At 36.4% G+C, this 17,285-nt stretch overlaps 1 protein-coding gene across 1 annotated transcript; it reads right to left on the bottom strand.

The window, feature by feature from the left end:
• Positions 1 to 8,345: 8,345 nt before the first annotated feature.
• Positions 8,346 to 16,950, bottom strand: LOC310720982 (carbonic anhydrase 4-like). The gene is made up of 8 exons (XM_083532155.1): positions 16,813 to 16,950; positions 14,677 to 14,721; positions 14,398 to 14,562; positions 12,217 to 12,362; positions 11,831 to 11,923; positions 10,750 to 10,816; positions 8,697 to 8,866; positions 8,346 to 8,558 (listed from the first exon to the last, which is right to left on the bottom strand). Exons 1-8 carry the CDS (start codon positions 16,883 to 16,885, stop codon positions 8,379 to 8,381), a joined length of 939 nt encoding a protein of 312 aa, XP_083388281.1. The 5' UTR covers positions 16,886 to 16,950; the 3' UTR covers positions 8,346 to 8,378.
• Positions 16,951 to 17,285: the final 335 nt, after the last annotated feature.

Raw genomic sequence — 17,285 nt, 5'->3', positions numbered from 1 at the left:
AATGCCACAAAATAACACAAAAACAGACGCATCATGTTGGATAACATTCAAAATTTGGCACAATACAGCTATAACACACGGATCAGCGACCTGCAGATCAGCAGTGTTTTAAAGTAACTCTTTACAGTGTGTCGGCTCGTTAAGAGACCCGACTCTTATATGAGTCGTTTGAGGGGTTTTGCTGTTTCCTCGATTTCTTTTAAAACATTTTTTCAATTATAATGTTGAAATGTTGCGAAAGATGTTTAATGAAACGATTATACTCAAAGTTTAGCCAGGAAAATGGAAAAACATGTATTTCTGTGAATGAGTCGGATCTTATTGGTTAGCTGAATCAGATTATAGGACTCACTGAATCTCTCATCGCTGTATCACAGACTGTGATCAACAGCTTCGTTTTCCTGACTTATATGTAATTTATTTAAAGGCATTGTTATTGTTGTGTGTTCAATAATCATTTAATCCTCCCCTAAACTCTTCTTAAATAGCATTCTGTACAACAGTTTGGTCTGGTCTTTTATTATTGCTGCTGATCAGTTATACAAAATAATAATAATAATAATAATAATAATAATAATAATAATAATAATAATAATAATTAAAAAAACCCTATATAACATATCTATATATTAGGGCTGTCAAACGATTAAAATATTTAATCGTTAAAAATCTCATGATTGTCATGGACAACTATGGATGCTTTATACAAATGCATGTTTATTATTAGTAAAACCATACTCAACATATCACATGAAGACAGAATATTCTTGTAAATGTTTAAAAAGTAACTATAGTGTTTTTAAATACATAAAATCATCAGGACACCAAACAGAACTTTCCACACGGACAGTTTTAAATGCCGGATGTGAGCATCATGGCAAATTTGGGTGCTTGATTTGAGACTAAAACATGCGACTAAAACGCATCAGTAAAACAAATGTTTACGGATTAAAAAGGCTTTTATTTTTATTTTTGGGGTATTTTTTTTATATCTGAGAAAAGAAATGATCATGAATAAATATGTTGCATTGAAGGTTTTAATTTTGCCTCTTTTATATTTATTTATATTATAATAGAAATTGTCAAACAGAAACGTACGCTGCATTAATCTCCCATTAAGACCACCATTTGCCTCATGCAAATGAGTCAGAGAACACTTTTCCAAAGTGCCAGAAGCCATAGAATGTGAGCATTTGCCCATTTAAGTCAGTTACAACAAGGAACTGCAGTCAAGTCGAGACCCCAATGAGGATGACGAGCATGCAGATGAGCTTCCCTGAGACAATTTTTTTAATTGTTTGAGCAGAAATTCTTTGGTTATGCAAACTAATTGTTGCAGCAGCTGTCCAGGTGGCTGGTCTCAGACAATCTTGGAGGTGAAGATGCTGGATGTGGAGGTCCTGGGCTGGTGTGGTTACACGTGGTCTGCAGCTGTGTACTGCCAAATTCTCTGAAACACCTTTGGAGTCGGCTTATGGTAGAGAGATGAATATTTAATTCACGGGCAACAGCTCTGGTGAACATTCCTGCAGTCAGCATGCCAATCGCACGCTCCCTTAAAACGTTCAACATCTGTGGCATTGTGCTGTGTGATAAAACTGCACATTTAAGAGTGGCCTTTTATTGTGGCCAACCTAAAGCAACACCTGTGCAATATATATATATATATATATATATATATATATATATATATATATATATATATATATATATATATATATACAGTGAGAAAAATAAGTATTTGAACACCCTTCTATTTTGCAAGTTCCCCCACTTAGAAATCATGGAGGGGTCTGAAATTGTCATCGTAGGTGCATGTCCACTGTGAGAGACATAATCTAAAAAAAAAAATCCAGAAATCACAATATATGATTTTTAAACTATTTCTTTGTATGATACAGCTGCAAATAAGTATTTGAACACCTGTCTATCAGCTAGAATTCTGACCCTCAAAGACCTGTTAGTCTGCCTTTAAAATGTCCACCTCCACTACATTTATTATCCTAAATTAGATGCACCTGTTTGAGGTCGTTAGCTGCATAAAGACACCTGTACACCCCATACAATCAGTAAGAATCCAACTACTAACATGGCCAAGACCAAAGAGCTGTCCAAAGACACTAGAGACAAAATTGTACACCTCCACAAGGCTGGAAAGGGCTACGGGGAAATTGCCAAGCAGCTTGGTGAAAAAAGGTCCACTGTTGGAGCAATCATTAGGAAATGGAAGAAGCTAAACATGACTGTCAATCTGCCTCGGACTGGGGCTCCATGCAAGATATCACCTCGTGGGGTCTCAATGATCCTAAGGAAGGTGAGAAATCAACCCAGAACTACACGGTAGGAGCTGGTCAATGACCTGAAAAGAGCTGAGACCACCGTTTCCAAGGTTACTGTTGGTAATACACTAAGACGTCATGGTTTGAAATCATGCATGGCATGGAAGGTTCCCCTGCTTAAACCAGCATATGTCCAGGCACGTCTTAAGTTTGCCAATGACCATTTGGATGATCCAGAGGAGTCATGGGAGAAAGTCATGTGGTCAGATGCGACCAAAATAGAACTTTTGGGTCATAATTTCACTAAACGTGTTTTCGGAGGAAGAAGAATGATGAGTACCATCCTAAGAACACCATCCCTACTGTGAAGCATGGGGGTGGTAGCATCATGCTTTGGGGGTGTTTTTCTGCACATGGGACAGGTCGACTGCACTGTATTAAGGAGAGGATGACCGGGGCCATGTATTGCGAGATTTTGGGGAACAACCTCCTTCCCTCAGTTAGAGTATTGAAGATGGGTCAAGGCTGGGTCTTCCAACGTGACAATGACCCGAAGCACACAGCCAGGATAACCAAGGAGTGGCTCTGTAAGAAGCATATCAAGGTTCTGGCGTGGCCTAGCCAGTCTCCAGACCGAAACCCAATAGAGAATCTTTGGGGGGAGCTCAAACTCCGTGGTTTCTCAGCGACAGGCCAGAAATCTGACTGATCTAGAGAAGATCTGTGTGGAGGAGTGGGCCAAAATCCCTCCTGCAGTGTGTGCAAACCTGGTGAAAAACTACAGGAAACGTTTGACCTCAAACAAATGCTACTGTACCAAATATTAACATTGACTTTCTCAGGTGTTCAAATACTTATTTGCAGCTGTATCATACAAATAAATAGTTTAAAAATCATACATTGTGATTTCTGGATTTTTTTTTTTAGATTATGTCTCTCACAGTGGACATGCACCTACGATGACAATTTCAGACCACTCCATGATTTCTAAGTGGGAGAACTTGCAAAATAGCAGGGTGTTCAAATACTTATTTTCCTCACTGTATATATATATATATATACTGTACATATACACACATATGTATATGTGTGTGTGGATGTGTATATATATATATATACACAGTGAATATTGTGAATATTGATGCATGTGAATATGTGCATACTTAAATCTTTCTTAAAATGTTGTTATTTGGGATAATGAAATAATATAACTGAAGTAACTTTCTTTCGGCTTCTCCCATTAGGGGTCGCCACAGCGGATCATCCGCATGTTTGATTTGGCACATGTTTTTACACTGGATGCCCTTCCTAACGCAACCCTCCCTATTTATCCGGGTTTGGGACAGGCACTAAGAGTGGCTGGGGTTGGTTCCCTGATGGGGGATCGAACCCGGGCCGGTGAGAGTGCCGCATCCTAACCACTAGACCACCAGGGGACCTAAATAATATAACTGAATATATGATCTGAATTTTATCCTGACGAAAAAAATTAATGTTTACTAAATGTAGCTGTCTATAATATTACAAAGCAGCCCTGCTGAATTCTCAGTTTTCTGTCAGTCTGTCAAATATTTCAAGATGTGCCAGGCTTTACTCCTTTTACACACAAAAAAATAATAATAAATAATAGAACGATTGTTCACAGCTAATATTGTTCAACAATGTAGCTATATCCAAAAGTATCTAAAATAAATCAAAATAAAAAAAATCTAAATTAGCATTATACACATCACTGTGGTGAATGAAGAACAAAAAAAAACATTTTATAGACACATACTGCAATTCAAAACACTATATATAAACACTTTACCTTGTTTTTCAACCAGTACAAAGAAAAAGAAAGAGTCAGCTAATCCCAAAGACATTCTTTTTATTTGTCCAATGGGATTTGACTTGTACAGTGCAATTCTTTACAACATTTACTAAGTGACGATTTCCAGCCACTAGTACGGATAACTATATATATATTACAGTGGGTTTGTTTTTTTTTCTTTTTTTCCCCAAATCAACAGTGTTCCTTCATCATCATGCTATTTGAAAGAAAAGACCTAAATCGTTAGGCTTAGCAGAACCTCAGAAAATACTCACTTGCCAAGTGTTCGTACCATTATACGTGTTTAGTCGTTACTGATAAGTGACATGGTGCATTCCAAGAGAGAAGGAGCAGAACCCCCCCCCCCCCCCCAAAAAAAAAAAAAAACCAAATGAAAATAATTGCCACTAGTATTTCAAGGAACACAATAAAACAATATGTACAGCTAGGAACCATTTCTTATAGAAAAAAAAAAAAAAAAAAAAAAAGGTTAGCTTTTTTTTTCCCATTTGAGGGTTTATGTAATGTTAATCTGCACGTTCCAATTTATACATAAAATGAAACTGTACTCGGGTCTGAACAATTCACAGGTTTGGATATTCGCTCGAATCCTTCTTAACACCCCAAAATCATTCTCTCCCTGCGTTCAACACTGTTTTTAAGGTGTAAGGTTATAGGTAGTTTCAACAGAATTGTAATTCATGCCACAGGCAACAATGCAGAGGGCTTACAGACTGCAAACTCAAATTAATTTATTACATTAAATTGTTTTATATCAAATTGTGATTGAAATCTGGATTCCCCACACATGGCCAAGAGCAGGTTGAGAACAGTATTGCAACGAGAGGAAAAGTACAACATTGCTACAGCATCCTTTAGCATCCAGGCTGATGTTCGTCCATTAAAAAGCAGAAACAAGCGAGCACATGACCCGTCGCATGGATCGTGTTCATTTGTCTCCCTCTTTAGTAGAGAAGCTCATTCACGCATTTATAACTGGCCTCGTATGGCAACATCCAGCAACATCTCTTCAGTAACTTCCCTCCGAAATACACCAAAAAAAAAAAAAAGACAAACACTACATTCAAGTACAGACCACAGAGTAAACAAACCGCATCTTTTCTCCCTTTCACCCTTGGTCTTGGATTTCCCTCAGATTTACAACAGCTTAGAGTGCACATATATGCACGATAATGATCCAAAATAAGATTTTCTTTTAAATACTGTAGCAGCAGCATCATCATTTAAACGGCGAGCCTCTGTGTTAAGCACAAAAACTTTGGAGAAACTGGTTTCAAGGGCAGACGGCAGATTGTCCTCTAATGTACGTTTATATTTGTGGATGTATTTGTTATCGAGTTCAAGAGGATTCAGCTCACACCAACCCTTGAATCCTCACTAACCAGCATGGGTGTTGCATCTCTGCCAAAAACAGCAGGCGACTCTCATGGCACCTACGTGAGGGGGGCCTGGGAAGCCCATGGGGTGGGAAACTGATTAGCGTGCTCAGCTCGAGGCTGTGGCGCACACTGCGTGTGTGTTTCTGTTTTTCTAATAGAAACTATTATTTTGTTAACCTAGAAAACTAACCAAAACCAGAACTACACACTGAGATTTTCCACTAGTTTTCTAAGCTTCTGACTGAAAAAAAACTGTGGAAATGTGGAACACCATTCTGAGGCATACAGATATAAAAAATGCTCCGCTTTCACCTGTAGCAATGCAAAAAAAAAAAAAAAAGTGTTAGCACTGTATTCTGATTTTTGTAATAATAATATTTCCTGATTGTGAAAATACACCCTATTCATTTTATAGTGCAAACAGATCTGTAGTCATGTTTAAAAGCACAGTTGAGGATATACAAAGAATGCACTACATTATTTTAGAGAGCACGCTGGAGGGAACAGAGGGAAAAACATATTTACAGACACAGAGCCAGGTACTTTAATAACCTCTGGGGGGAAAAGCACTTTGCATTTTAATTTCTCTCTCATGTTAAATTATATTTTTAATAATGCAAATTGAATAAGCTATAAGGAAATTAACAGACAATGCAATTTCCACCTGTCTGAGTCTCTTCCCTCAGCTACTGTTTACCTAAGAATAACTGTCCCTTAAAGCTCTATCTGTTCGGCTCATTGCACTTTCATAATTTTTCCTATATTTAAGCTTCAAAACCTTTTAGACAAGCACATTTCAGACTACTAATTCCCATAATTCCATAAGCATATATTGTATTGTAGAGGTTTTGGTGCAATAGGATACTAGGATTGTCCCACTACTTACTGTGGTGCCTTTAGTAGACCAATACTTTCACACTGATTCCAAAATGACACCACTCCTTACTATCAAATATTATAAAGTGCACAGAGACTAAATGAGACTAATAGAGATACATTTCTAAATGATTGCATGAGAAAAATGAACAAAAACTTTCATAAAAGGAAATCCCATGCCATTCCCCATAATCAGCACATAGACAAAACTCGGGTGGGGCCTCGTATGTGCTAATCAGTCCAGATTCATGGAAATCCTGTTAGATGTTATAACAGAGAAATCAGCTGTGCATACTGTGTGTATTCAGCCTAACCTGTTTCTTAATCTGTTGGTTCAACTGAAACGTTGCTGTAAGGGGGAAATGCTGTTTTGAGCTTTTGCAAAACAAATTTCTCTAATCTTTTTGTTTATATTACATTAATCACAGTACATTCAACACACCCAGTGTCGAATGTCATTACTGTCATTCTCTCAACTGCTTCCTGGGTCTGGAATCTTTAATTAACTCTCAAATTTCATATTTTAGAACAAATTTAATAACTCTCAATTTATCACAAGTGTGGTTTTTATGAGCAGTATTGTTTTTACCGTCTAGAACAAATGCAGTCAACAATAAATTAACTAATAAAATCCAATAAAGTCCAAAGTTGGTTGTCTCACAGCTCCTGCTCTTTTGTTCTTGTGAAACATAATAAGGAAAGATCTCCCAGTGCCATATGTATAGTGTTCATTCTTGAACATTATTTAAAATTTTATTTTTATTTTATTTTACAAAACATTTTATTTTACAAAATGCTTATTTGTATTAAAGTTACAAAAATCTTTAGATTAAAAAATATATAATGGTTTTAAACTATGCTTTAAGGTTTCAATGTTACACTGAAACATTCTCTAGCATAGAGTATCACTACACAATGTTTCTGTGTGTAGGATTCCTCTCTACTACAGCTTGTAGTATTTATAAGTGTCTGTTGAAGATGGTTTGAAAGGTTAATTGACGTTGTGATCCTGTGGCAGCTGTCACGCAGCGGCATACAAATCACAGCTCAGGAGAATGTTTAGCGCAGTTTTACTGACATCTACAGGAAAGTTACTGCGTTTACAGGCTTTAGAATTCAACCTAACTCATGAGCTAATCATTCAAAATAACCCTGGCTGAGACTGATGTGTTAGAACAAAAAAAAAAAAACTAATAAGTAGTCGGTGTACAAATAATAGCAATATAAAAGAAATCAACATAAACAACTGCACATAAATTAGTGTGCTGCCCAGTAAACAACTGTAGCTACGTAATCAAGCATGAGCGAATTAGTTATTTAAGTGCATTAACAACACAAAAAGCCTTTTGATTTTGCACTTCATTTTGGTTTAATAATTGTTTCCACATATACACTTACACAAATTATAACCAATTATAAGGAAACTTAGTGCTGATCTGTCAACGCCTAGTTCCACTATTGTCTGCCCATGTGACCTGTAATTCTCAGAACCTCAAACTTATTAAAAAGCTGCAAAACTGCAGTCTGCGATGGAATGAACATGTTTTCTCAAGACTTTTCAGGTTTTGCTTTTAAACTCAACCAAATCACTGAAGAACTGCACACTTCTTTATAGAAATCAAATCTAAATCTTGTTGAAGCGCTTGTAAATGTACGCTCCAATGTTGATGTATGTTTATTCATATGGAAGTATTGGAATAATTATATATAAATACAATTTTAGATAAATATAATTAGAATACGATGTACCAATTAATAATAATAATATGTGTATAACAAAAATTTACAAAAAGCTTCAAACCTAAGCCTTCTCAGCAAAAAAAAAAAAAAAAAGAAGCAAAGATTAATTACAGGAACAGAATTAATTGTACACAAAGACAGAAAACACAAACCAACTGTTTTCATAAGAAGTCATAAGAACAAACACATTAAAACATATTCTAATATTTTGACATTTAGGCTAATTTGTTTTAATGAAATGAGAACTCCTTTGTGTGGTAATGTCTGGCTCTAGTAGAGCTGGTAAGAGCTCAGAGCTGTACTCACACACAGCCAGACAAGAGTAAAGTTGATCACAGCAACAGTTGTACCAGAGCGATACACTGACCGCCCTTTACGAGGCTGCACTGGTCTGAAATTGTCCACCATGGGGTTGTCGTCTTCAAATTTCAGGCTGGAGAAGACTGCAAGCTGAACAAGAACACAGAAATAGAAAAATGCATACAGATATTTCCCAACCTCACCCAATGCCTTCAGACACACCATCACTCCTACAAGCATTGAGGTCTACTTTTTAAAATGTGTTGTTATGTCAAAAACCAGTGTCACCTGATCTTTGCTGAGTGGAATAGGCTGCATAAATACAGTCCAGATCACTGACTCAGAGCAGCCTGGTGTGGTCTGAGAGCCTTCATAACGATAGTAGTCCTTCAGCTTACTCGTATTGGATTCGTACAGGATCAGGCTATTCAGGGAGATGTGTATGTCCGTCTGGCTTTCTACACAATGAAAAAAATAAATAAATAAATTTACTTGCACATTAAGTTACATTTTATCCAATTCAAGTTTCAATCTTTTCATCCAATTCAATCAAATCAAATGATCTTCTGACCAGAACCACTGTACATGAAATTATCCAATTAACCAATCATGTGGCAGCAGTACATAGCATAAATTATATAAAAATTCTAATCTCACTGACTCTTACAGTGGCATGCTTGTTTTCCAACCACCTGGTCTTTTTTCCATCTTTATTTTCACTATACCCTCAGATTCCTATTTCAAGTTATGCTTTTCTGAGATGCTTTATGCTTTTCTGCCTACTATGACTGTAAAGACTGTGTGCTTTAGCTCTATTTTGAATCTATTCTCTTCTGGTAAGGTAGGATTCTGACTTTTGTATATCTACTTAATTCAGTTGATTCTAGAGGTTTACCTCACTCACCAAGAGAAACAGGTAGAGGTGATAGTACGGGTTTATTGTTGCCACGGAAATGTGTGTTTAACACCTCTTGCTTTGTCTCATCTAACCAACCAATGAGTTCAACCTCCCATCGGACAAACTTCAGTCATCCTGCCTTCTGACTCCTCTGAATAGCTTCTCCTTGAGTGGATCTCGGTACGCTTGGCAGAGGAGATATCGTCCTGGGTGAGTGCTCATTAACTAAAACTCAACCCCAGCAAAACCGAACTGCTGGTCATCCCAGGTGATTCACACAAGCACCTTGGGGCAGTTATGGACAATCAACTGTCCTTTTCCTCACATGTTGCTAATGTCGCTCGTTCTTGTCTGTTCCTTCTCTACAACATCCGAAAGATTCGACCATATCTGTCCACACAGGCTGCTCAGGTGCTTGTTCAGTCTCTTGTCATTTCGAGACTGGACTACTGTAACTCTGTGCTGGCACGTCCACCTCTGAACGCAATTCGTCCGCTGCAAATTATCCAAAACACAGCTGTGCGACTTGTGTTTAACCTGCCCAATTTCTTTCACACCACCCCACTGCTGCACTCCCTCCACTGGCTTCCAGTAGCTGCAGGCATCAGGATTCAAAACACTGATGCTTGCCTATGAAGCCAAAAATTGACCAGCACCTTCTTACCCCAGAGACCTTTTAATTCACTGCACCATGCTGCCTGAGATCCTCCAGCACCTTCTCTCAGAGGAAGAGGTAAGTATACTTCAAGGCTCTTCTCTGTTCTGACACCAAGGTTGTGAAATAAATTACCCCTAAATGTCCCTGGCTATCTTCAAGTGACAAGTGAAGACCTACTCTTCCTGAAACACTTAAAATAACACTTTCCAGGTTTGCTTTGTTTATAAAAAAAAAAATCCTCTCAACACAGTTGTAGGCTGATTTATCTTAAGTTTGTAATCTAGCGTACCAGTTTAGCTCTATTCATTACTAAAGACTCAAAGCAATTTTTTACGTCGCTCTGGACAAGGGCGTCCGCTAAATGCCACAAATGTAAAGAGTGATTATTTAAATTACTGCAGCCTTCCTTTCAGCTTAAACCACTCTGTCCATTCTTCTCTGATCTCTCTCAGAAATAAGTCATTTCTAACCCCAGAACTGTCATTGCATGGTGCAGCAGTCACATGATCGGCTGATTGAATGAATGCAGGAATAAACAGGAGTACAATATACCCACTGGTTGGTGTATATGTGCTCACGGTCATATATCATTTTGACAATGACTTTTTTGTTAGGTAATCAATTTGTAGATATTAAAGCTACCTCACACTCTTGGCATGATGCCTGACCAGATAAAATAGCTATATCATATTATTATAATTATGCTATTATTTACAACAAAGAAAGTGCAAATTGGCAGCTATACTGTAAGTTTGAAAAAGCATGTCATATCGAAAAGTGCCTACCTGCATCTTGCACCTGAGCCAGAGCTTCAATGAAAGCACGATAGTCCTTGTTTTCATTTTTTGACTCCTGCCACAAAAAATTTCCAATAATGAACATTCATGAATATGAAAACAAAAAGGGAAATATAGATGAGTGGCTATGACATGGGGGCATTTAGGCCTAAATGTCCAATTAAGCCAGGCCACTAAATGAATTTTGCCATCTCAGAACAGCTCACACTGAACCATGCAATATGTTGATGCAGGAGATATGTCACAGTGTATGATACCTCATGATGCAAGTGCTCACACTGCAAGAGTTAGATGATTGTGATTAGGGCTGAAACGATTCCTTGAGTAACTCAAGTAATTTGAATACAGAAAAGCATCAAGCCAAATTATTTGCTTTGTTTAGACCATTTAACAAAACATGGAGCACTGTGTTTCACCACCGACCATTATTACTGATGCACCGGCCACTAAACTCTGGAGCGCTCTGGACAGGTGAAGATAATGAAAAAACGGAGGAACAGGAAGAAAAAAATCGAGGGGCGAGGAGAAGATTCAGGCCAAAGAAAATTACAAAGTTTTGGATAATTTCAAACTAAAACATAAAGAAAACCCCATACATTTATTTATGATTTTTTTTTTATTAATATATTTGTATTTGCATTTTGATGTAATATGGAAATTAAATGCACTAAATATATTTAGTTTTCACAGATATTCTTTTAGCAACAATTTTATTGAGTATGAAAATGATGGAAATAATCATCTACAATCATCACAGTCACCAGACCTCAACAAAGCTGAACAGCTATGATATATTTTGGAGCATCATCCTAGATCACATGGTCTATCAAACCGTCATTAAAACACAGATTGAGGGAACATCTTCACAAAAAAAAAAACGGTTCCTATTCCTTCAGTACAGTTTAAGAGGTTTGTAGAATGGGAGCACTGGATATTAATAAAACACTTTGTGTTGTTTATTCCATTGTCACCCATGTGTACTATGGTTCAACTGATGACTATAAAGACATTAGAAATAAATCATTCCAGTAAACTGACTTAAAATTACAGTAGACAGTAAAAAGCAAACCTCGAAGAAGAATCCCAAACTTGCTTGCCCAGTTGGGTCACTCAGTGCATCTTCCACAGAAATGTATGTGTCCTTTATATGTAAAATGTGCAACTTAAAGGGAGAAAGAGAGAGAGAGAGACAGAAAGAGAGATAGATAGATAAATAAGAATTATAATTATACTAGCATATGCCTATATTGGTGTTATTGTGTATGTTCACCAATAAAGCAAATGTGAGTGACACCAGATATAATGACAAATTTCAGATATATTATCGTAGATCATCCTTCAACTATCAAACCTGAAGTGAAAATACACAGTATATGTGGTTTTCCTCTTACTCAATAAACCTTTATTTGTTTTTAAAACATTGATAATCATTGGGCTACTGAGAATCATCTGTACCTCCATGGGATATTGCTCTCCATCAATGGTGTGTTCGGACCCAGGACTGCCACTGTTGCCCCAGTGGAACTGCAGTTGGACAGCATTATAGGTGTGTGAGAGATTTCCCCCAGACACACTGGCCCCATGAGGTATGTCCATCGAAACTGACAGGGGAGAAATAAAGGTTTTAAAACCAGACATGCATTTTCTGTCTAGGAACTGCTGTCTATGAAATGTGCTAAAAGAAGCCTTATGCAAACATTTTCTAAACAGTTGTGACAGTAAAAAGATGACAGAAAGAAAACTGGAAAAACTATACAGGAATAAAATCAGGCTTTTTTTATGTGAGACATCCATGATTGCTCATGTAGCACTGAGAGATGATAGGATAAAAGAAAAGATCAACAGATTTTGAACTACAAAATATACATATACCTTATTTTTTATTAAATTATGCTGCATATTCATAAGTTTATTTCAACATGAAAGAGACTAGACAAGCCTGGTCTCTCACTTTTGAGAAAAAATGCCTTGTTGTCCATAAGCTTGCTGGTTTACAAGGAGTTTTGTTGTTCTGTATGCTCCAGAAGACACAGCACCCATACTGAACTTTAAAAATACACAATTATAGACTGCTAGGCAAATGTACAGTATGTGTCCTGAAAGGGTGCAATGTAACAAAACCCCTGCAGGCAATTTGCTCACAGAACTGATGAAGGACTGCTGATTAAATGCACTGTTTCTCTGGAAAACTTCTAAATACTCGGCTACCTCAATTACGCTATATTTATATAAGTTTGTCGACTATGAAATTCGTCTGTGCTTTTTAAACATCCTGTTCTTCATTTAGCCCCTATTTGCTCTTTTAATACCCTACATTCTTCTACATTCAACAAGGGCGTTAGTAAAGTCCGGTATTGCTGTAGGGTGAGGGGACCTAGGTTGCAGCAATCCTTACAATTTATCCCAAATCTGTTTGAGGTTCAATATAGTAAGCCACTTAAAATTAGATGTCATCAAAAACTATCAATCCGCATCGATAATTGATTGCTGAAATTATCAGCTATCGGGAAAAATCCATATCGATAGTTTTTCTTGCTTCCGGTCCGCTGTCATTACGAAATTCACTGAATCACTGACACCACATGCGGTTTGTTTTTTGCACGTGAGACAACACGCTGCACGGAGAGCGCTATATTTTATTTATTATTTTTCATTTCATTATTCATTGATTCATTAATTTATTCATATTTATTTCATTTAGTACATTTTCAGGATTCAGCACCTTTTTTTATGCTTGTAATAATGTTCTGTACTATTTGACATGGAGTGTTTTTTTTGGGGGGTTTTTTTGGCCAGCATCTATTTTGAAAACTATCGGCTAATTAATCGGTTATCTGCAAATACAATCCAACCTAGCTATCGGTATCAGTAAAATCGGTCAAACTCTTCTCAAAATGTTCTACTCCTATCCAGGTAAACAATATCTTAATAGAGCCGGCTTTGTGCACAGGGGCATTGTCATGCAGGAACAGGTTTGGTTCTCCTACATTAAGTGAAGGAAAAACTTATTCCAAAAACTTTTTATACAAGTGTGTGCCTTCAGTTTAGGGTAAAACCACATATGGCTGAAAAAAAAATCCAAAGTCATATTACTTTTGTGCATATAGTGTACCACTTGAAATGGAGATACTAAAGATCTTAGAAAAAAAAACAAAAACATGCAGATGTACAGAAGACGTGACACGGCCCACTCGGATTCCCTTTCAGGTGTTCCAACACACCTCTCAATCACAATCACTGGCTTTCTATATGGTCACTATTTCCACTTTAATCACTCTAAAGCAACGGTCCCCAACCTTTTTTGCGCCACGGACCGGATTAATGTCGGACAATATTTTCACGGACCGGCCTTTAAGGTGTGGCGGATAAATGCAACAAAATAAAACGATACGACCGGCATAAAAACTGGTATTTTCTAAATATAGAAAATATCTTGACATGCCTCAAGAGTGAGTCATAAACATATGTGGCGAAAAGAATCAGGTAATTTTCCTAAATAAATCATCGTTCAGTTTCAGATAATAAATAAAACAGAAATAATGTAAGTTATGTATTCTTTCTGTACGGCCCGGTACCAATTGGGGTTGGGGACCACTGCTCTAAAGTACATGAAGTATACAGAATGTCCAGGATTACCGGTTTGCCCGTTATTCTCCAGACTGCTGGTAAAGCTCTTGTCGTAACCATTGAATTTTAATTTAGTGAGACTTCTTGACTGCGTTGTTTTCTTGGACACTATGTTGATTGGAGATTGTCTGTTACCACCACATGTTTCATTCACCTCGTTCCATTCTACTGGACCTGCACACAACAGAGATTTTACAGGATTAGATGCACCTTTTATTTTGTATGACTTTTGTATGTATGTATTTGTATGTGAGAGGGTTAAAAAAACTATTATATGTGTATTATTACCTATGCACGGTTGATCACAAGACATCTGGGACTGATAACACCAATCTGCATAAACAAAATGTCAGTATCAACAGGCAGATTTTGATTTGATAACATATTTCAATTGTTACAACAATAATTAAGAATTTCATATTTAAGTTGCCATTGGTTTTACACTGTGTAGATTATTTTGAAAATATTTCAAAAAAAGGGCTGCTAAACTTCTAAAACCCACCACAGGTCACGTTTTAAATTCTGCACATAAATCCATGTATTCATGATTTAGCCAGGTGTCTTACTTACATTTAGAAAATCAAATGTTTATATATGTGCACATCATTAGATATAAAAAGTGCACAGGTGGTACAATAGTATATTTAAGAGAGCAATGGCCCTCACTAGTTCAGGTCATTTGTGAGATAGCACGATAATTTAGGGCAAGTCAGAGATACTATGTAAAAACATACCATTTTTCACACAAGTGCGACACTTTTACCCGATATTGAACCCTCTTTTTTTTCAGCTTAAATATACAGACATGCATAAAACTCTTTTGTCTTTCAATGCTTGCTGAGCTCTAATAAACCTTCTCAGTCATATGTTTACAAAACTGACTGTGTGCCTATAGTGGCAATACAAGATTTTTTCAATGGCACTTGAAAGATATACTCTTTTGTGTACATAAAGGGCACTCATGTGGAACGGAAGGGCACAAAAGTGATCCCTACCCAACGTACATTAAACAAACTCCGAATTCAAGTATAAACAAGCAGTATGATTTTGATGGCCTATAAAAATCTATTCAAATGTTGTCCGAGAGTCAATTAGCGCTTTCTAATTTCTTTCAACCGAAGTGATCGTCAAACATTCATTTGGTGTTTACATTAAAATATAATATTTGAAACTAGAAAAAAGGATCAATATCAATTCTTTGAATTCCCTGTTTGTAATGTGCCTCTGAAAAACCCTTTTCACACAAATGGCTCAAACTAATGTTGTGTTGTTTGCAGACAGGTCTGAGAAGCAATTTACCATGCTGTATGTTTTTAGCTTTTTTTTTGTATATATCTGACACTCAGGTGTGCGAATGAGGCAGGGGCACAGAAGGCAGAATCTGCTGCACTATTATGTATTAGAGAAGGCAATCGGTTGTCAAGATAAATAAGTATTAATCTTCTCAATGAAAACACAGCGGGTATGTAATTAATAATGGTAATTAAAAACTACCACTACTATTATATTACTACTACTAATAATAATAATAATAATACAGGGATGCTTACACATTTGTAGTGCCTTGTTATTTAATTTTGACTTTATAAAAAGTAATCCATAGTAATATTATTTTGTAGGGATTTATTGTAGGATTTTAAGATAACAGTCACATAAAAAAAATAAATAAAAAAAAAAAAAAAGCAGAAATGTATATTTCCTGCCAAAAACATTGATCTCTTAAATCTGTAGCCAAAAGAGTCGACTCTTATTAGTGAGCTGAGTCAAATGATCCGACTCAATGCTCCGTAACCGGCTGCTATATTTTAATTAAAACTGAGTGAAAAATTTTAAAATCATACATAGTCCTATATTTAACTAGGTGAAAATAATATTGTATTAATTTAAAATAAGTGAAAAATAAGCTTTAGTCCTAATTTTAACTAAGTAAAATAAATATTAAGTCCTAATTTTAACTAAGTAAAATAAATTATATTTAGTCCTAATTTTAACTAGGTGAAAAATTCTATTGTCTTCATTTTAAATAAGTGAAAAATAAGCTTTAGTCCTAATTTTAAATAAATGAAACATAATATTTAATCCAAAACTAAGGGAAAATACTTTTTAGTCCTAAAAGAGTAAGTATATTCTGGTATTAACTCTGGTGCTTGAACCCGAGCCTGAGGTAAATTAGCATTTCTAGGCTACATTAGCGTTAGCCAAATACATTAACGAAAAACGACTCGGTGTAGGGAAAAAAGTGATCAAACCCCCTCAGTGACATATCTATAATATTTAACTCCACAATTAAAAGTCAATTTTATTGTGCTACGGTGTAGTTTTGAATATTTAGAATTAGCTAACACTCGGTGAATGGGTGAACTAATGGAGCTAGTCAAGAACAAAATGCAGATGGACTAGATTGCACATTTTCCATTCACTCACCCTCAGAAACGCAGGACTTTACCACTAATGCCAGAAAATAACACAAAAACAGACGCATCATGTTGGATAACATTCAAAATTTGGCACAATACAGCTATAACACACGGATCAGCGACCTGCAGATCAGCAGTGTTTTAAAGTAACTCTTTACAGTGTGTCGGCTCGTTAAGAGACCCGACTCTTATATGAGTCGTTTGAGGGGTTTTGCTGTTTCCTCGATTTCTTTTCAAACATTTTTTCAATTATAATGTCGAAATGTTGCGAAAGATGTTTTATGAAACGATTATACTCAAAGTTTAGCCAGGAAAATGGAAAAACATGTATTTCTGTGAATGAGTCGGATCTTATTGGTTAGCTGAATCAGATTATAGGACTCACTGAATCTCTCATCGCTGTATCACAGACTGTGATCAACAGCTTCGTTTTCCTGACTTATATGTAATTTATTTAAAGGCATTGTTATTGTTGTGTGT

This window comes from Silurus aristotelis, assembly GCF_946808225.1.
Source record: "Silurus aristotelis genome assembly, chromosome: 26".
NCBI classification, from domain to species: domain Eukaryota; kingdom Metazoa; phylum Chordata; class Actinopteri; order Siluriformes; family Siluridae; genus Silurus; species Silurus aristotelis.
This window is presented reverse-complemented; position numbering and strand designations above follow the sequence as displayed.